At 42.1% G+C, this 21,825-nt stretch overlaps 1 protein-coding gene across 2 annotated transcripts in view; it reads left to right on the forward strand.

The window, feature by feature from the left end:
• The window catches only part of CACNA2D3 (calcium voltage-gated channel auxiliary subunit alpha2delta 3), a 967,057-nt gene that overhangs the window by 858,280 nt on the left and 86,952 nt on the right, over positions 1–21,825 (forward strand). For both annotated transcript variants that reach the window (XM_033210152.1, XM_033210151.1), the window contains 3 exons: positions 3,539–3,600; positions 4,915–4,959; positions 20,399–20,461. In XM_033210152.1, coding sequence (XP_033066043.1) covers positions 3,539–3,600; positions 4,915–4,959; positions 20,399–20,461 — 170 coding nt within the window. The remainder of the gene's footprint in view (positions 1–3,538; positions 3,601–4,914; positions 4,960–20,398; positions 20,462–21,825) is intronic.

Raw genomic sequence — 21,825 nt, forward strand, 5'->3', positions numbered from 1 at the left:
CTTTTGCCATTTGACCTCAGCCTGAGCAACGGGGTCCCCGTTCCCATTCTTCTCAAGCCTCTGAACAAATGATGGTCTTTAAAAAGGTTCTCTCCCTTTCCCTCCCTTCGTGCTTCCTCCATTTGGATTGCCATCTTCCCTAGCTTCCTACTGTTCTGTGAGTGGGCTCTCCATGTCTCACCTTACACAAAGCTCTCACCAGTGCCCCCCAGGCCAAGTCAGCCCCATTCTTTGTATGCTCTGGTTCTTTATGCCTCTAGTGTAGCTTTTACAATGGATCTACTCCTCAGCTGGACATGGAGGGAGCTTAGTACCCAGTGTAGAGGTTAGTACCCACTGAACAAATGGTCGTGAAGTTGATCCATCAATGAAATTGTGAGTCTCTTACTCATAGGAGAGTATGTTAACTTATGGGTAAAACACTGCAAACCCCAGATATGCCACAGGAAGCCAGGGGCCAGTGTTACTGGAAAGGGGATGAGGTCAGCCAGCAGGAGCACAGCTAGGTCAAAACTAGCAGAACAATTGCAGCCGGGACTATCCAGGAGCCTTTGGGCAACAACTTCATGGCACAGGCAGGGGTGTGAGTGAGGAGGGAGGGAAGCAGTGTCTAGTTCAGGGCATCAGGACCAGGACGAGGATGCAGCCTGCTGGAGAGAGATCAGAGAGAAGCAGCCTGCATGATTAATGGGATGGAGGGACTGACTCATGAGAAAAGATGAAAGCACCCCAAGGAGCTGGGGTAGAGGGACCGACAGGGGCAGATGAGAGCAGGCTGCAAGTATGTGAGATGGATAAACACCCAGAGGGGAGCAGCTGGCTTCATCAGGGAGGTGAAGATGAGGGCTCAACCAGAGAACAGGGGTGGGGGTCTCCGAAAGGGCATCGGGAGACTCATGGAAGCTCAAGAGATGACAGGTGGGCCCAAGACAGCTCTGGGCTGTTGGAGGGAGAAGCACCATGGAAAGGCTACCCTGGAGTGACTCTTTCATGCAGTCCTGATGCTCTACCCTGTAAGGCCTTGCAGCTTGCCCTTGGCTCTGAGATGTGGCCTTAGCCTTACTCTCTGCCTGACAGCCTGGCGGGGGCTGGCCGGGGAGCACTGCGGGAGGGGAGCTGTAAAGGGGCACACAGAGGAGGACACATGAACTCATTGCCCACCCTCCTCTTAGATACCAGTTATTGGTTGTCACAACAATTTCGAGGCCTCTCCTCTGAAGTCAGTTTTCAGCCAGCCCCTGCCTGTCTTTGGTGAAACCGGAGATACTTGTTCCAAGCCCAGCACTCACCCCCGCCTGCCAGTGCATCTGATCAGAGTTCAGCCCGGACCCTGTTTCGCATCCTGCACCCTGGCCTGTCAGGCATTTGGAAGATGAGATTTATTTGAAATGCAGTCAACCGCCATCAGACTGAAGATCAGCTTCCTTCAGGCATTCTCTGAAACGTCCTCCAATGCCGGGAAGAACAGCTTGTGTTGTATAGTCTGGCCAAGTGGCCTACATCACAGTAGATCCCCAACAGCTGATTTACTAAAGCCATCCTCCACTTGGCTGTGCATGGCAATCATCTGGGACACTTATAAAACGTACCCAAGCTAGCCACATGGCTCACACCTGTAATCCCAGCACTTTGGGAGTTTGAGGCAGGCAGGTCACTTGAGCCCAGGAGTTAGAGATCAGCCTGGCCAACATGGTGAAACTTCATCTCTACAAAAAATACAAAAATTAGCCAGGTGTGGTGGTGCACACCTGTAATCCCAGCTACTTGGGAGGCTGAGTCATGAGAATCACTTGAATCCAGGAAGCAGAGGTTCATCTTATTTTTCTCCATGAAAACAAAAGAAAAATTTTCTCAGTGGTGAGCTGAGATCACACCACTGCACCCTAGCCTGGACAACAGAGTGAGACTCTGTCTCAAACAAACAAACAATTCACACAGCTGTTACTCTTCTATATTTCTCTCTAACTGCAGACTATAATATCACTTGGAAGCTTTTTTAAAAAGCAAGCATATACTGATGGGTCATCTGTGTAGTCAGCATCTTGCTGGGGGCAGGGGTCCAGCAGGGAGCAAGAACAGGTCCTCATTCTTGGGGAAGTTGTGTTCCAGAGAACAAAGGACACTAAGGGCAGAGCAGAATGATCCTGGGACACCGACATGGTGCATTTCAGAAGGTTTTCACATTCTGCACATTACAGCCATGCACTGCTCTAGTCTTTATCCTAGAGTCTGAAATCCTAAGTCCAAACACAGATGGCAAATCTCTCCCAAGGTACACACCCAGTTAACCTTTACTCTCAGGGCTTGCTTCAACAATTTCTTTAGGAAGTAGAAATGCCCTTGATAGTTATCAGGGTAACAACAGCTCAAGACCTTTATGAATCTCCAAGTTCCTGAAGCCAGCACAACTATGATTACCCAAATAGGAGGTCCAATATAGTGGCACGCAAAATTTTAAGAGTATTTAAGTGATTTTTTTCCTTACAATTGTGTATTTCTTTTGATGGGTGTTCCAGTGTCATTTAGGTTGAATTACTGTAGGTCTTTAAGCAAAAGAAAGAAATGTGGAAAAATAGATAAGAGTATTGGTGGTATGCAGATATGGCAAAAATTGGGAGGTTGTGTGCAGCAGACTAAAGTTTGCAAAACTGCGCTGGGGTAAATGACATGCTCCAGGGAATTCAGTATTTCCTGTAGTCTCATTCTGCCGAACGCCTCTCAAGTTTTCCCACCAACTGAGGAGCATTTTGCCGTTTTTCCATTGTACCTCCTGAGATGGTTTCAAGTCTTTCAAGTGGTTTGGGCTTCGTGGAGAAAAATAAGATGAACTTCCTCATGTTATAGTTTTGAGGTTCCACTAAATTTCACTTCCCTAAGTTCCAAGTCACATTCTTAACCTCTTCTCTTTTTGGCTGTTTCTGTCACTAGAACTAGCATTCGCGGTTGCTTTAGGAAGCTTTTCACAGACAAAGAAAAAATTACATAATTTTACCAAAGTTCCATGGGAGAGAAGAACCTTGAGATGTGGACTCTAGGAGGCCAGTTAAACTAAGTCACATTATAGTGAAGTGACTCACTTCTGAATACCAGCCTCATGACAACTGCTTTTCAAATGTTACGTCTCAAAAATACATGCAGTGTACACATTTTAGACATGCAAGTTCAAACAGTAATAGCTGATACAGGAACTGACGTAATAGTGATCTTTTGAATTTTTTTCTTTCCTCTTCTCAGGTTGTGTTGGGGTGGGGATGGGGCAGGGGTGCAAGTATATGAATTTTAGAAACGCCAAAGTAACACGTCTCCTTAGAGCCATCTACACTGTGCTGTTTGTTTTGTATCGAGAGTTCTATGAGTGCAGGTAAACTTGAGAATTCTTTACCTGAGAGATAAAATGTTTTAGTTGTATGCTTCACTGTACATTTTATTTTATATGCTTATATCAGCTTCTTGCCATGATGGATAATTTTCAATGATAATCTTAAATAATTGTGTAAAGGGATCACTAATGCCTTGTTTTATTTATAACTTGTCCCAGCTGTAGGCATTCAGATGAAACTTGAATTTTTCCAAAGGAAGTTCTGGACTGCCAGCAGACAGGTAAGTTATAATCGGCATCTTGAAGCATTAGCGACACTGTTATTATACAGGTGTTCACATTTGGGTACCTGGAGCCTAAAAGTGCCGGATTTCCGATGAATGTTTGTAAAAAGAACTGCCGGCTGCTCAGATTACCTTTCATTTCATTGCAAAATAAAGGGCTGTCAGCATGTTAGACACCACATGCTGAGCAAAGCAGGGAATTTGCTCCTAGGAACAGCTTTAATTGTGGGATCAAGATAGTGACCTTCCAAAGGAGTTTTTCTTTTAAGTATTGGGGCCTTTTGTGTGATTTTCATACTGACTTTCTCCTAATCGTATGGTCGTGCCTGGTTACTTACTTGTGAATCTCATTATCAAAATTGTGAAACCCTTTACATAACTAGTTTCTCCAAGACATATATCTGACTTCTTTGTTCACAGGGTCTACCTTGGAGAACCAGGGAACATTTTTTTCTTTTTGCTGTGCTCTCTGTGCTAAGTCATCTCGGTGGTATTTGTTGAGTAATTTGGTAGAAAGGGCCACTGATAAGTTGCTTCCATCTGCCCAAGAATAAATGTTAGAATCGTTTATCATCCCTTAAATTAAAATACTTCAGGAAACTATAAACTAATCAGACAGACAGGGGTTTTTTAAAGTCATTGAGAATTAATGAATTTATATTAAATAATTACATAATTATATTTTTAGTTACCAAAAGATTTGAAATCTTAAAAAGATGTCATTACTATTTAATGACAACATAAAGTAGATAAAAAAGAGCCAACTCCCCCCTCAATTTTTTTTTTTTTTTTTTTTTTTGAGACAGTCCTGCTCTGTTGCCCAGGCTGGAGTGCACTGGTGCGATCTCAGCTCACTGCACCCTCCACCTTCCTGGTTCAAGTGATTCTCCTGCCTCAGCCTCCTAAGTAGCTGGGATTACAGGCGCCTGCCACCACACTAGGGTAGTTTTTGTATGTTTTAGTAGAGACAGGGTTTCACCATGTTGGCCAGGCTGGTCTCAAACTCCTGACCTCAAGTGATCCACCCACCTTTGCCTCCCAAAGTGCAGGGATTACAGGTGTGAGCGCCTGCCCCCCCACCAACTGTTTCATACATCTTTTATTTTACATTACTATTTGGAATTGATATTGATTCCAGAGATGGTAGACCAGACACATCATGGAGCATTCCTTTTCAATGAAATTGGGTATTTGAATTCTAGCCCATGACTTGGATAGCTTGTCCTTAAGTAGCTCAGTGGCAGCCACAGCAGACACTGGGATGCCCAAGGAACATAGTAACACATTTCCCTCTGCTTTTTGCCTTCACAGTGTGCCTCCCTGGATGGCAAATGCTCCATCAGCTGCGATGATGAGGTAAGACGGCCTCCTGGTCCTGTTTCTACCCCTGTGGAGAGAAGGTGACAGATGGTGCTTTATGACCGAGGGAATGCCCTTATAAACAGGGCCAGGTTGACACATTGCACTGGGCCAATCTAAAAAAAATAATCATTTGCTTTATTTGCTTTGTTTCTTTTTTGTTGTCATTCCCCTCCTCCCAGCAGTTTATGACAGCTGGAAATGTGCTTTAAATGTCTCATGGACAGCACTATTGGAATTTTGACATTTTGTGGGAAATAATACAAACTCCTACTGTTTGAAGCTCACATTACACTTCTCAAATCTTTTTCTACATGCCTTAATCTCTTTCCATCCTTGTAACCTGTGAAATAGGTAGGACTTGTTGACCCATCTTACAGATAAGAAAAACTGAGGATCAGAGAAATTAAGTGACTCAGCTAACTTCATGTAATAAGCAAACAAAAAATCTAGGAGTTAAAAACTTTGAAACTCAGAATTTTTCTTTCTAGTATACTGTTTCTCTCCTACAACGCTTTTCTCCTCTTTTCTTTTCTCTCTTTCTTTCTCCTCTCCTGTCCTCTCTCTCTCTCTGTCTCCTCTTCTCTTCTCCTCTCCTCTCCTCCACACCCCTCTCCTCCCCTCCTCTCCTCTCCCTTCCCCTCCTCTCCCCACCCTTCCTCTTCCCTCCCCTCTTCTCCCCTTCCCTCTTCTCTCCTCTCTTCTTTCTCTCTCTGTCTTTTGGGAGGAGGGATTTTAATCCTACACATGCACAATGGAAGAAGAAACTGTGCCACTACCCAAAGTGCTTCCATCTGCCTTGTGTTTTTGTACCATACCATCCCATACCCTCTGCCCCATGGAGCAGGCAGAAGCATGGTGGCCTTTTCACTTTCACTTCTCCTGAGGTAGCCTTTCTCTCTCTGCATCAGCGAAACAGCAGTCAATATGTAAACCAGACCTTATAAATAGTCACATATTTATATTCCTTCTGGTTATCACGAGGACTTAAGAAATCCTAACCAAACAATTTCAACCCAGAAAACATAGATTAGGAAGTAGATTTCAAAAAAGTGGACAAAGGAAAAACAAGTAAGGAAATATAAAAGGAAGTCCAGGATGAAGTTAAAACAAAATGCTAGGTCCCAGAAGATCTGGCTGCTGGTTAGAAAATCATAATCATTGTATGAGTCACAGTATCAAAAAAAAAAAGAGGCCAGTCAGCAAAGTTTTCTGCAGAAGCCCAAGTTTTTGTGATCATCAGATCAAAACTAATTTCCCCTTAGGAAAGAACACTCTGTAAAGTTGTATGGTCCACACCCTTTTCAGCAAGTTCAGGGATAATTTTCGTAGGATAGTCAAGTGGGCCTCAAGCCTCTCCCATGTCTTTGAGACATTTATTGTCTTACTGGAATGCTCAGCTCAAGAACAACACAACTCAATAGTAATAGTGATTGATCAGTGTCTTGAGGCCCTATGTTAAGCTCTTCACTTGCACAGTGGGTATAATTATGAATCCAATTTTACAGTAAGAGGAATGAGGATGGTTAGTTGGTTAGTTGGCTGATTGTACAGATGGTTGGACAAGTGGCTGATGGTTAGGGCAGTAGCTTGGATGGTTGCTTGGCTCATTGGTTGGTTGGTTAGGTAGTTGGTTGGTTGATTGGATAGATAGTTGGATAGTTGGTTAAACAATTTTATAATTAAAGCCAGAGACAGTAATCTTCCCAGAACCCACACTGCCTCAGTGCATCCTCATATAAAAACAAGTAGAAATGGATTTCCGCTTAGAGTTGGAAATATCTAATATATGTTCATTATTCAATGACTGCTTTCATAGGTGGTCTAACCTGGTGGTTAAAGGCAAAACTATGTACACTGACTAGCTTCGAGTTGTGAGTCTGACAGTAATAAAATAAGTGACCTTCGGCAAGTTTCCAAATCTTTCCATGCCTCAGTTTTCTCAGCTATACAATGGGAATAGCGATATCCACCTCACAGAGTAATGGTGAAGAATGAAGAGAGAAGATACGAACAATGCGTGGTGTGGCTCCTGGAAATGATAAGCATTCAATGAATGTTGGTTATAAATTTAAAAAAAAAAAAGAACTTTGAAGATGTTTTCTTCCATGTTGTGGTTTCACGTTGCTGGATTTGAAACCTCAGACAGCAATGGTATATACACTAGGCAAGTGACAATTTCCCCTGGGCATAGGGAGCACGGGCTGTGACCTCTTGCTCACTACTAACAATATTCTTTTTAGCAACCGTTGGGATAAACCCCAATTCAAATGTCATTTAAAGGTTCACATGCTTTGAAAATGAAGCCTTGAAGTTGCCCTGATTTCTGAACTTGATCTGATGCTCAAATGTCCTGAGTTTGTACTTTGAAGCTGTCATCCATTGTCCTGTTTGACTCTTAAATTTTGGCTCCAGGCAACCAATTGATACTGTTTTAAATAGAAAAGTCAGCCCTGCCTTCTCACCAACGCCCCTCTCCATTGTTTCAGCAGACTTTTGCCATGTTTTATTCTCTTTTTTGTAACTTTTAATTAGGCATATGAGACCATATTCCTCCTCTCCCCCAACTGCCCTCGAATGATCAGGTCCCCATTAAAAACAGCTGTGGGAGCTCATTAAGTTCAGTGCTTCTGGCTTCTCCATTGCACTTACGAGCTGCCCAACTCCCTCAGGCTTATCAGACAGGTATAGCCTTAGATCCACTCCAGCCCCTTTGTCTCCCCCATCAATGCGCTCTCTGGGCCTTGGCAGGCGTGCCCTGGCTGGTAGGTGGAGCCAGTGTGCCAGATGCTCTGCCATCTTGTAGAGGTGCATCTTTGGTTGGTCCAGTCAGAACCTGAGCCATGTGACTTGGAGGGCCTGGCTATGGGGCTGACTTTTAAGGAGCTCCATTTCACCCAGGGTGAATGTTAACTTCTGAGCCATCGAGGCAACAGTTTACACACTCGCTCCTTCCTTCAAGACATCTTTACCAAGCCCTTCTTAGGCACCTGGTGCCTGGCTGAGCACTGGGCAGGCAACGGGAAGCAAAGTCAGAAAATGCCCTGCTCTCCTGGAGCTTACTGGTTAGCAGAAGAGATAAACTTATATGATCAGCAATTGTGATAAGTCCTGCAGAGTAAACCGACATGCAGTAGTCAGAGAAGGCTTCTCTGAGGGGGTAACATTTAAGTCAACTGAAGAAGGAGATGACATTGAAGACAATTCCTGAAGCCTGAGAAGAGCTTTGCAAGCAGAGAACACCACTGTAGAGGCACCAAAGTGGCAAAGGGTCATTGTGGTCAAGGAAAACACAGCACTCGGGACAGAAGGGAGGAATGGGGGCCATGTTCACCTCTGATCTCAGTGTGACCTGTAGGTGCTACTGTTTCCTCACTGCATTCAGTATCTTCTTCCACTCACCTGTGCAACACTTCTCATCGCCTGATGAGAGTACCAGGAGTTGGCAAAGACGGTGGAAGGTGAGAAGGTGTCTCCTACTGAGGCATTGGAAGAGGTGTGAGGGCAGTGAGAGGATCGAAAACTTCATGATCAAAATCAGCTCTACCCTTTCTTGTTCCAAAGGAATAGAGGCTAATAACCCCTATTAAAAAATCTCTAGGACTTTTTGAGGCCTTGTAGGCATTTCCTCTGGCATCAGAAAACCGGCTTGAATTATGTGACAGGGCGACGAGAAGGGCTGCCTCCAGGCAGCCAGGCGCCTGCCTGCATGTGGGACCGCCCAGCTCAACCAGAGGATGGGTTTGAGGATCATTTGAATAGCGACAGAGGACGGGGGGCACAGGTGGCCCCTACCAAGCACATCTTTCCCAAGTGATCCCTCTGCAATACATTTTTTCAAAAGACAGTGTTTTTGATATGATCATTAGTTAATGAAAAGATAGAGCAAATGATGTGAAATAAGTGTCAAGCGTATTCCACAATGGAAATATTAGGGATTGGATCATGAGACCTGGAGAAAAGTAGCAAGGAGCGGCACCTTCCTGTGCCTGAGGTACAGAGATTCAGGTCCCACTCTCAGATGCAAGAATCTAATGTGTGTGTGTGTGTTTCTCTCACCCTCTCTCACCACAAATGAAGACAGCAGGCAGGACAATACCAGGTTTCTAAGTGAGTTGTTTCACCAATCGAAACAAACAAAAGGCATCCTTCCAAACAAAAGGCAAAAAGCAACAAAGATCAGCCGATGGCCAGGACCTCCTGCTATAAACTATGTAACAACTTCCCTTTCTGAAAAACTGTGAAGTTGTAGCATTAGGATACTTGTAAAAATGATACATCGTAGGTGACCAATAAACATTTGCTGAGCAGATGGAAGCCTGTGTTCTTGGACAAATTACTATGCACTAGGGACTGTGCTCCGTGCTTCACATGCACCCTCCCATTTAATCTTCTCAGCAACATTATGAAATAGTTGCTGCTATCTCCATCTTTCAGATCAGAAAACAGATTCCAAGTGTTAGAAAGACTTTGTTCGAGGTCACACCCATAGCAAATGTCATAGTCTCTGATTCTCAAACTGCTGTCTTAGCCGTTAGGCTAGTACCCCTTCCAGGTACGCAAGGTTAGTACTGCCATTTGTCACTCCCAGGCACCCTACCCTTCCAATCTGTGACTGCCCAATTGCCATGGCCTGGGTTTAGGCTTTAACTTCAGGTATCTACCTGATCCACCTCTGTGACTAAGAATCAGACTTCTCTGAGTAATACTGAGCCATCCGAATAGTTGCAGGAAGATGCCTTTTTTAAAACATCAACTTCCCTCTGTGCTCTCCACCCCAGCCTTTAGTGCTGCATTTTTAAAACAACCTCATCCCCAGATGTTCTGCCAAAGGTATTTGTGGAGTAGGTGCTTACATGTGTCTGTTTGAGCTCCTAATTTCTCCAAGCTCTTCAACTTCTTAGTGCACCCTTGGGGCAGGGTGACAGATAGACATCTTCTAAGATGTTGGGCTTAATTTGGGAGAAAAGGGTAGCACAGTGAGGGAAAGCTGAGAAAATAGTTCCCCTGTTTCCTTTTATTGGATAGGCCATATGGAGATGGCAAGTGAATATTATTTGTTGTAAAGTGACATGGAAAAAACAATTGATCAGACTGGATTCTAGCTAATTCTGTCCTGATTTATCCATAAACCCAGCACTCTGACTCCCTAACTCCAATGGGCTTACTCCACTCCACTCTACTTCTCAATAATATTTTAATCCAAGTGGTCATTGACAGGGAGGTCTGTTTAGAAAGTCATCTTGTCACTCAATTTGCCTTTTAATGTTTACAGTTAGACAAAGTAACAGCAGTGTCTATAAAGAAAATGTGGCTCACACCTGTAATCCCAGCACTTTGGGAGGTCAAGGCAGGTGGATCACTTGAGGTCAGGAGTTTGAGAGCAGCCTGGCCAACATGATGAAATCCCATCTTTACTAAACATACAAAAATTAGCCAGGCATTGGGGTGTACACCTGTAGTCTCAGCTACTGAGGAGGCTGAGGCAGGAGAATCACTTGAACTTGGGAAGCAGAGGTTGCAGTGAGCTGAGATCACGCCACTGCACTCCAGCCTGGGTGACAGAGTGAGACTCCATCTCAAAAAAAAAAAAAAAAAAAAAAAATTGCAGTGGCACCTTTCAGATTCAGTGACCAAAGTCTACGTCGATGACACAGCACCCTGCCTTGGACTTGTAATTTTCCTCAGTGATTTGTAAATCCCAAGGTCGACAGTACCTGTTTCTTGCTTGATATGGTGTACAAGTCTTTTTATACTCAGTGTGACCTTGAAATTCCAAGTTAGCCATAAACAAGTATGGTAAGGCATCTTCTCTGCTGCCAAATTTCTGTCCTGGAATCTTAATATAAGAGGGAAAAGTTGACTTAAATAGTGTTAAATAGAAGCATGATACAAGAAATAAATACCAACTGGTAATCAGTGTAGAAGAAATAAATGTTGTTCCCCAGCCCATGCACAGGAAATGTGGCTACTTTGCTGGGGAAGATGTGAAGCCCAGGCCAGTCACAGTGGCTCACACCTGTAATCCCAGCACTTTGGGAGGCCAAGGCAGGAGGATCACTTGAGGCCAAGAGTTCAAGACCAGCCTGGGCAACATGGTGAAACCCTGTCTCTATTTTTAAAATATACAAAAAATAGCTGGGTGTGGCAGCATATGCCTGTAATCCTAGTTACTCGGGAGGCTGAGGCAGGAGAATCACTTGAACCCGGGAGGCAGAGGTTGCAGTGAGCTAAGATCACACCATTGCACTCCAGCCTGGGCAACAGAGTAAGACTCGGTCTCAAAAAAAAAAAAAAAAGAAAAAGAAAAAAGTAAGTGGCCCCCTTTGGTGGAAATGGAAGCTTGGGCATGTTGTCCTTCAGGAGCCCTGGCCAGTTCTCCGCCTTGTTCCTCTTCCCATCATTGTCTGCTACGATGTAGAGCAATCTTACTTAATCTTCGTTAAGTGTATTTTTAGACTCTAGCCTATAATGGACTTATTTTTTTCTTCCATAGATTATTCCATAGCAAGTTGCAGATATGGATAGAAAAATCCCCCTAAGCTTTGTCTTGGTTCAGATATTAGCTTAAGAATTGCTATGCCCAGGGAGTCTAGGAACCTATAATTGGGGTTGATACCACTTGACCTAACTGACCCAGATGTCAGTCTCTTTTATTGTTTTTACTTGCTTTCAGCCACAATAATAACACCCCAGATACTTGGTACATTGATTTTTCTGCCATTTGTTGTGGTTTCCTTTGGTAGCAGGTGTCAGCCAAAGTCTGTCTTAGATATCCATAGAGTTTAGATATAGATATAGATATAGATATAGATATAGATACACACATACACATTATATAAAGGGATTGCTTTTTTCAAACAAGGAAAGCCTTTCTTGAGCAGGCAGCATCCCTAGACCCTAACTGTGTCCTGCTGTCTTTTAGGAAGTAAGGGTGGGGGTCAGCCAGTAGAAGGAGTGTGGGCTTTGGAGTCCCATAGCAATGGACTCAAGTCTCACTTGTGTGTGTGTGACCTTGGAGAAGACAACACCTCTGGGGTCAGTTTTCTCCTCTTTCCAAGAGAAAAATCCCCTGCTTGACACTGTGAAGTGAGGTTTTCATGAGTTGGTGTCCTCCTGTAGCTGCCATCCTCCTATTCTTCTTCTTACATTCTTATTGTTATTATTATTAGTGACCGTCATGTTTTATGAAACCCTCTTGGTGTGATAGTTTTCATCTGGTATTCTCCCAAGGTGGCCACTCCCCTATTTGTGCAGCTTGGTTTTCCAAGTTCTGAGTTAAAACAGTATTTGCCGCTGCCCCAGAGCTCTCAGCTCTGTTGCTTCCACACCAGAAGCAGGAGTGGGAGGGAGCAGGGCAGACGCCTGAGAAGTGAGTCTTCTGATCTCCCTTCTACTGCTGCTGGCTGTTATGAGGAGCATCATAAGGAGGGCCTCGTTCTAAGAAGAAAGGTCAGAAAAAGAACCAAATGTTTACAGAAAATAATAAAACATTATTTTGAATATTTTTCTCTAAATATAGTGGAAAGTATGAAACTGGGCTTATTTTTTAAATAAATTTGGGTTATATTTGCAACTGTACTCTAATTTTCCACAGAATCAAATGGGGTTTAGGGGCCAAGAGTTTAGTGTTTCTGAGAAGATGATAAAACACCACAATATGAAGTCCTTCACTTTACATTTGATTTTTCTCGGAATGAGCACAAAAAGGGTGAAATACAGTAAAGAATTTGATCAACTTTCCCGGGTACTTTTCTTAGTCCTTTGCTGTTGAAATTATTCTCTTTGGAAGTACGTCTTATGTCTTCTTTGTGGCAAGTATTTTTTCATCTTTCTGCCTCTGACAGATTCTGATGTACCAATGGCTTCCTGTGTGATTGGAGCTGTTCAACATTACTTTTATGGACTTCATGAAATCTTGCCTCTTTCTCAAGATGTTCAATTGACTTTATAATCTATTTGCCTTGTACCTGTATTGCATTGCTCAGTATTTACAATATTAGGCAAACAGAAAGATACTGACCAAAGATGTAGGTCTAATAGCAAGAGTATTAATTAGTTAGAGATGTTGGAATAGGGACAAAGTTTATAGTTAGGAGTAGAGGTTATGATGATTGCTGATTTGTGGCATTATATGCAACTGTGGGGATTTGAATATTGACAATATCTGAATATGGAGGCAACTTCTGTACTCAACAGTATTTACTGATTCAACAGAGGTTAGCCTCCCCTTGCCTCAGTGTCTGTATCCGCAGAATGAGCATCATGATGTTACTGGAAAGGGATCCCAGTCCAGATCCCAAGAGAGGGTTCTTGGACCTCACACAAGAAAGAATTCAGGGAAAGTCCACAGAGTAAAGTGAAAACAAGTTTATTAAGAACATAAAGGAATAAAAGAATGGCTACTCCATAGGCAGAGCAGCCCTGAGGGCTGCTGGTTGCCCATTTTTATCGTGATTTCTTGATGATATGCTAAACAATGGGTGGATTATTCGTGCCTCTCCTTTTTAGACCATATAAGGTATCTTCCTGACGTTGTCATGGCATTTGTAAACTGTCATGGCACTGGTGGGAGTGTAGCAGTGAGAATGACCAGAGGTCACTCTCATCACCATCTTGGTTTGGGTGGGTTTTAGCCAGCTTCTTTACTGCAACCTGTTTATCAGCAAGATCTTTATGACCTGTATCTTGTGCTGACCTCCTAACTCATCCTGTGACACAGAATGCCTTAACCATCTGGGAATGCAGCCCAGTAGGTCTCAGCCTCATTTTACCCAGCCCCTATTCAAGATGGAGTTGCTCTGGTTCAAACACCTCTAACATCCCCCCCCCCCCCACTTTTATAAGAAAACCCTTAATCCTAAGGGTTGCAGAGGGATAAAGATGCATCTTCTGTAACTTCTTCATGCTGAATAGGGGGAATACCATTCCTGCCTAACTATTGGGTCTCTTGCCTTCAGAGTAGAGAGGAGCTCAATCAGAAAGCATTGGTATGGCAAGGGCCGTTCATAACTCTGAGTTCTGACAAAAGATGATATCTAGAAGACTAAAAAGTGCTCAGTCTAAGCAAACATTTAGTAAGCTTGTCCAGCATTTCTACACAAAGAGTACAATAGCAATGTATTCCAAAACAGTAAAACAAAATAAGTAAAATTATCCCAAGTAAACTAAATAAGGCGTTCCATGAACTGGGCAAATATTGGAACCAAGCTGATACGGGGTTGCTAGTTAATTCCAATACATGCCCAGAATTAGAATATTGATCCAAATTTTTACATTACCCATCCCTCTTGTTTCTTCTGAGCAGCAGTCAAGAGATCACTGGTTAGTTCACAAGAATGAACAGGGTTAGCCTAAATTACGGAAAAAAACTTAAAATCAACTGATGAGACTAGAACTTAATAACAGCTATACCACAATTCTTTTTTTTTTTTTTTTTTTTGAGACGGAGTCTCACTCTGTCGCCCAGGCTGGAGTGCAGTGGCGCGATCTTGGCACACTGCAAGCTCCGCCTCCCGGGTTCAGGCCGTTCTCCTGCCTCAGCCTCCCGAGTAGCTGGGACTACAGGCGCCCACCACCGCACCCAGCTAATTTTTTGTATTTTTAGTAGAGACGGGGTTTCACCGTGGTCTCGATGTCCTGACTTGTGATCCGCCCGCCTCGGCCTCCCAAAGTGCTGAGATTACAGGCGTGAGCCACCGCGCCCGGCCCACCACAATTCTTGAAACATAATTTTTCTCTCTTTAGTTTCCCATTTTTACTAGAGGCAAATCATGGTAAGACTAATTTGCTTTATTATACTTGGCCTGATTATTTGTATAAAGTACAGCAAGAATAATTATTTTTCACATAGGCTTTTAAATTTGTCTTTGACGAAATTTTGTTCCACAGAGGGGATCTCAGATAAGACTTTTTTAAAGCCAAGCCTAGCCATGGGTTTGTACCCCAAATACCTATGAGTTGAGTAAATTCCTCTCCTTTTGAGGTCCCAAGATAACTTGGGGCTCCTGGACCTTTCAGAAGGTGACATTCTTTACTTACCACAGGTCAGGAACCCTGTACAGGGACTGTGTAGACAAGGTATAAGGCTAGTTTTTTTCAAGGGGCTTTTCTTGGCTCTTTAAGTCAAGTTTGATTCCTTGGTAAACACACCATTCCAGTCAAAGCCTTGGTAAAATAACCAGTTTCTCCAGTTGTATTCTATTAGAAAAGAAAACAGATTCTTACTGCACTTATGCAAATAACTATATTGCCATAAGTTAAGATACTCTCAAATAGTTTCCAAATTCTGGTGAAACCAGGTAGAGAGAAACAAATATGCTCTAAATTTTTTTCATAGAAGTATAGTTTACTCAATTGTTAAAAGCTGTAAATAACTCAAAAGAAAAGTTTTCTTGGCCCTGGAAAACAAAAAGGATCAACAATATTTTAAGCAAAAAAGTAAAAGATAAAATATTACTTCAGTTTTTTATTAGTTCAGTTCATGCAGTTGACTCCTGTACTGATTGAACAGAACTCCTGTTCTGTCATGAACATTTCAGCTCTTTGTGAGAGTCCTGAAAGTTTCTTCCTCTAATGTCACAATCCCCAACGTTATCAGAAACCTGCATTCAATAGCACCTGTCAGAGTTCTATAGTTGATTATAAACCATCTTTTGAAGAAGATTAAAACAAGACAACAATTGTCTGTGGATGATAAAAAGTCTTAGGACAGCCACCATTAAAGTCACAGTTGATAAGGAAATTTGATTACTTCTGTGGCATCCAAATTTTACATAACAATTGTAACTATTAACAACATACCCTAAGCTATGTTAGAATTATAGGAGCTTCTTATAATTTTGGAACACATACCAATAACACAACTATACAAATATATCCCAAAGAAAGCCAAACACTATTTCACATTTGATAATGCTTCCTGTTATGATTTTTATACCAAATAAGCCAAGTTTTACCTTTGCATTAGTGTACTATTAATGTTAAATCCAATTCTTAATAAAACTTTATAGACAAATGTATTCAATCTTAATCAGTTTGACCATAAGGTAAGATTTTCATAAACCTTGTATAACCCTTTACTTTTTTTTGTGAAACAGCAGTTTAGTGTTCTGAGAAAAACCTGTTGTGCTTTTGTTCCAATGTTTAATTTACAGAAAAACTGAATAATACCTCTTTAACTTTAGTCAATGTCCACACACAGAATTTCTTTTACAATTAATTTTTTACAAACCTTCCACAAGTCATTCAAACCTTTAGCTTTATCCTAACTTAAAACAGTCCTTTAACCCTTTAATCTAGGCAGAAAAATCCACATTCCTATGACTTCTTACAATCTTTTTACCAAAAGTATATTCTACTTTTCTTACACACCTTGCGTGTAGAACTGTTTCCTTGGTAGTCTCAAATACACGTTACAGTGTTAACTCTTAGCAACTTTTACTTTTGGTAAAAACCTTGGTAAGCAAGGGATTTTAATTATGTACTAGGTGCCGAGCCTAGGACACCAGAAGGTCTGACTGTTTCCAGCATAGCTGGAGGGCATGACTCTCCACATGTCCCCAGGACTTATCTAGAATCTCATGCTCCAAAATTGGTAAGCTGAACAATTTTCAAAAGTCAAGGAAGTAGTTTATGACCTCAAAATATTTAGCAAAGCTAGTATCTGACTTGCATAATTTAGACCAGATGTTTGTATTTTTGAAGATATTTTTATTTTATCAATAATCTTTAAAACTGTCTTTATTTTCCAAAGATTACTAAAGTCACCTGAACTAAAAGACATTACACTTTTTACTTTTTGGACAATACTTGATTTAAGCACCTATTATTTGTAAGCCAATGAATCAAAGCTCTTTTATATTACACATACAACACATATAAATACACAGACAGGCAGAAGATAAAGGACTCATTTCCTAAAGCAGGAATTGAACCTTGAACCCATGCTGCCCCTGGGAAAAGAGAAGCACAGTCACATGATTATGAAGTCAAGTTTCCAAGGATATGCAAGACAATAGGGAAATGTCATCCAGTTTTGTTTTGTCTTTTTTTTTTCAGGGATGTGCAGCAAAGTTTCTAACTGACCAGTTTGCTGCGCCCTCTTAAACAGTGGGCTTATAGGAGTCCTAGGCTCGCACTCTATCCTAGAGTACCCCTCTTTTCCTCTTTTGTGACAGAACAATATAGGAAGACACACACAACACACCAGATTCACCACAGTTTAAGACTAGCCTCACAAATCCTTTTTCCCACTAATCAAAACTTTACAGAGGATTTTTACCTAACAGAGGATAAATCCTTTACAGAGGATTTGTACCTAAACAGTGATTTTTTACCATTCATTCAACTTGTTGGGAGAAGGCGAGAGAGAGAAAGTGGGGTGGGGAGAGAGAGAAAAAGAGGCTAGAAGTCTGACTGGTAAGAAATTTTTACCATTTTATTGGCATCCCAGGATTCTAGGTTTCCTTTCCCTGAGCGGCCCTAGTGACTGGGCTGGCTGGACCACAGCCCTGGGAGCCAAGCTGCAACACAAAGGAAAATGATTTTCCATTCTGGCCAGAGCAAAATACATGTGACAAAACACAGACATTAGCCCCTCTGCTTAGCACCCAGTATCAAACTGGCAAGGCTCATACTTGTCCCCCATTGGACGCCATCATTGTTAATCCAGTCTCTGACAAGGAGTTTCAACTTGTTGGCTCTGGGCACGATGATGGCCCTGGGTAACAGAAAAGATAAGAAAGGGAAAGCACAGAGAGCAAAGCATTGCCTGTGGCAGGGTGGGGAAAGTGAAGAGCTCAGGGAGGCCAGAGAAAGACCCGCCTATTGCAGCGAAATTGAAAAGTTCAGGTGGCTACTTGTCAGTAGTGAAGACATCTTTTCTGGCAGTCCCATCAGCTCTCAAGTTTCCCTTTTTGGGGGGAGGAAAAATCTCCCCACGTCCTGTGGTCCTGTACATGCCTAATCCTGTCACCCATAGCCCTTAGCAACAAGTGCAAGACAGATTAATCCAAAGAGAATAGTAGTTAACATTCCATAGTGCCAAACCCATTCTTAGCTGAGTGAGACTTTACTGAGAGGGGCCTCTAACCCCTAAATCCTAGGAATGACTCTAACCTTCCTAAGTTGAGCCTTGAACCCAAGTTTGATCAAGCGTCCTTGCCTTTCATTAATAGGAGCCTTTAACCCACCCTGCCGTGGGAGAGACTCTAACTCCCCTAAGTTGGGCCTCTAACCCAGTCCCATCCTTTATCCAGTTACATGCACCCCACTTACCCAAAGTCAGTCAATTGGTGCATGCAGATGATTTTCCTTTGGGTCGGGGGTCTCTTCAGTATCATCCCTTTGAGATTCACCAGAAAGATGTTGCTGGAAAGGGGTCCTGATCCAGACCCCAAGAGAGGGTTCTTGGATCTCATGTAAGAAAGAATTCAGGGCAAGTGTATAGAGTAAAGTGAAAACAAGTTTATTAGGAAAGTAAAGGGACCACGAATGGCTACACCATAGGCAGAGCATCCCTAAGGGCTGCTGGTTGCCCATTTTCATGGTGTTTTAAAATTACAGGGTAAACAATGGATGGATTATTCATGCCTCCCTTTTTTAGACCAATAGGGTAACTTCTTGACATTGCCATGACATTTATACACTGTCGTGGCGCTTGTGGGAGTATGGCAATGAAGACGACCAGAGGTCACCACTCATCGCCATTTTGGTTTCGGTGGGTTTTAGCCAGCTTCTTTACTGCAACCTGTTGTATCAGCAAGGTCTTTATGACCTGTATCTTATGCCAACATCCTATCTCAGCCTGTGACTTAGAATGCCTTAACTTTCTGGGAATGCAGCCCAACAGGTCTCAGCCTCATTTTCTCCAGCCCCTAAAGATGGAATTGCTCTGGTTCAAATGCTTCTGACAATGACATTCAGATCAGCAAGGTTATAGTGGTCTGTTATGACCCAGTGTAGACTAGGTTAAAACTCATTGTAGTACTAGTATAATCTAAGGCATTGCTGTCCAAAAGAACTTTCCACCATGATGGAAATGTCCAAAAGTGTAGTCACTAACCAGAAGTAGCTGTGGAACCCTTGAAATGTGACTTGTGTGACTAAGGAACTGAATTTTTAGTTGCATTAATTTTAATTAAGTTGAAATTAAATTTAAATTTACATAAGGCTGGTGGTTACCATATTGGAAACACAGCTCTATGAGATTGCTTCCATAATGCTATCTCCTGACAATGGAGAAGGTTTATCAAGACTCCCTCCAGGACCAAGGTAGTGTCCCTGAGGCCAAGAGCTTCTTCAAATAGCAAGGCTGTGAACAGGTTACTCAAGTAATTCATCTGATCCCTTTGTATAACCGTGAGAAACTCTGCTGTTCACCAGAGCAGCCAACTCTTTTATAAAAGGTGCTAGCAGGGCTTTTAATTTTCTGTTGATTTTGCACAGTGACTGTCTAGTAATAAAGGACAGACTTTTCTGACCAACTCACTGCTGCCCTTTTGTGCCTAACCAAAACCACCCCTGTGGATAGGCGAATGTCCCAGAAAACATCAGCCCCGTGGTGGCCTGGAGCTGGGCGGAATTTAGCTCAGAGTAAAGATATGTTACAAATTAAATGTTGCAGTTGGTATGTAAAGCTGCAATAAATAGAAACTGAGTTACATCAAGGACGGAATTAAACCTTAAGTTTAAACTCCACAGCACTGTAATTAAAACTTAGCCTGTAGCAAATCATTCACTTGAGATTAAAGTAGTGTGGGGGAAGCAGAGGTTTGGGCTTACCTTGCTTTCTACAATTTATAAGTCTGAGCTACCAAAAGCTAACAGCCCTGCCCCCAAATCCAGCTCCCAATTAAAAACACAGTTTGAAAACCTTTAGGAGGCCTGAGGGGCCCCTTTAACAGAAGTCTGCCCCTTCCCCCCTGCCTCAGTCTATGAACAAATTAAAAAATATTACCTGGTCCCCTGATGGTCCTCTGAGCTGACACGGTGTTTTCATTAATACATCATTAGAGTAATGACATTGTGCTGGCGTTTTGCTTTCAAAACAGCCTGCACTTCAACGGCCAATACAGGCTCAGGAGCTTCTGAGCACTTTGTTCCTGGGAAATACTATTCAGGTCATATAAAGAAAAAAAAAAAAGGAAGACAAACTGTAATTCATCATTTTTTAATGCATATGCTTTTTATCCGAATCTGGATCATTCAAGACTTGTTCAGTGTTTTATTTTTGTTTGTTAGTTTTGCAAAGTAAACACCAGGGTTATCTTAACCATGGCCTTAACGCCTAGAGGCAGCAGGCTTTTGCAATTGCCTAAAAACAATTGCCTTCCAAAAAAAAAAAAATGTATCTCAGGTTGGAAGTGTGTCATTCTGTTTAAAAGCAGTGTGATGGCCCAAAGTTGAAGCTGTTTTTTTTTTTCTAATGTTCTAGACTGTGAACTGTTACCTCATAGACAATAATGGATTTATTTTGGTGTCTGAAGACTACACACAGGTGAGTGAAAATTTTCTACCAACTCAAAGTAAGGAGCTCAGAATGTGCTTGGGTCGGGGGAACAAATTATGGTGTTAAAACTTTGAGACAATGATCTTTATTTAGGAGGTAATAGCAGGAGATTATAAAACCTTATTTCCATCCCTCTAAGAATGCCACAGTCTGCTTCTCAGCAGGCCCCAAAGAGTTTTTACCTCCCAGTGGGGGGCGAAGGGGGGTGACAGTGCCAGGGTCTGTTCTCTCACTCATAAAATGTTCAATTTATAGAACTCTTAGCCAAAGAGTTGTCTGTGCCACATAAAGAACTTTTGCCTCGAGGGTGGGGTGCCTTAAATAGTTTGGGCAACTGTAAGGTTTTTTTCCTTCTGATATTTCATCTTCATATGTGTGCACACACATACACGTATGTTTCTACATAATTATTGCTTATGGCTTTCTTTCTGGTTTTTTGCTTTTTAAAAATCAGTTATCTGGGTTCAAGGATTAACAAGTTGGGCTCTGAACACCAAGGGACAAGGATCCAGAGATGGAAGGGGAATATTGTTCATTTGACTGCACCATGTGCAGTGTAGGGGTGGGAGGGAGAGAGATGAAAAGAAACGAAGCTGTGGGCTTGAGCACAGAAATCTCCAATCTACCTGGAACTCAAAATAAGAGTTAAAGTCAATGGTACTCTAATAGAAAAACAAACAGGTTTTTCCATTCCAATTTTCTGCATTAAAACTTTTCCTGCAATTAGAAATTACATTAACATATAGAAAAAGGTAGAATATAAACAAGTTCAACAGTGCATATAATAAAGTAACACCATCAGAGGAAGAAGGTGGTTTCTGATGTTAGCTCTCTTCCTTAACTAGTTTTGGGATCATCAGCAAGTTCCTTAACTTGTCTAGACCTCTAGATAGACTCTGTACAATGAGGATGGTTGACTATGTAAGATTTCTTCTAACTCAAATATTTGAGTATACTAATACATTATAATGAAGTCTCTTTTAAATCATTTAAAATTCTTTAGTAGTCAGCAGTATGATAGGTTCACTGCTTATCAATTAGTTAATTGTCCTTAAGTGTGGCTTCTTAGGGTCTGAAATGAATGGTTTGGTGATTTATAAACAGGGGCTCCAGGAAACTTGAGGAATTGTGCTTTCATTTCCTGTCTTATTTTACGAGAATGTTGTAGGAGTTTTCAATGCACCTTGGTTGCACTATCGAGACTCAAAATGCCCATTCCTGGTCTCCGCTGATGCTGAACATCACTAGACATGGGACAGTCGATGGACATTAGATAGGATGAATGGGCCCATGAAACAAGGCCAGTCCCTGAGACAGCAGGAAAGTCCTTTGACCCATAGTTATATGCCCTT

The sequence above is a fragment of the Trachypithecus francoisi genome, unplaced genomic scaffold, assembly GCF_009764315.1.
Source record: "Trachypithecus francoisi isolate TF-2019V2 unplaced genomic scaffold, Tfra_2.0 Lachesis_group0, whole genome shotgun sequence".
NCBI lineage: Eukaryota > Metazoa > Chordata > Mammalia > Primates > Cercopithecidae > Trachypithecus > Trachypithecus francoisi.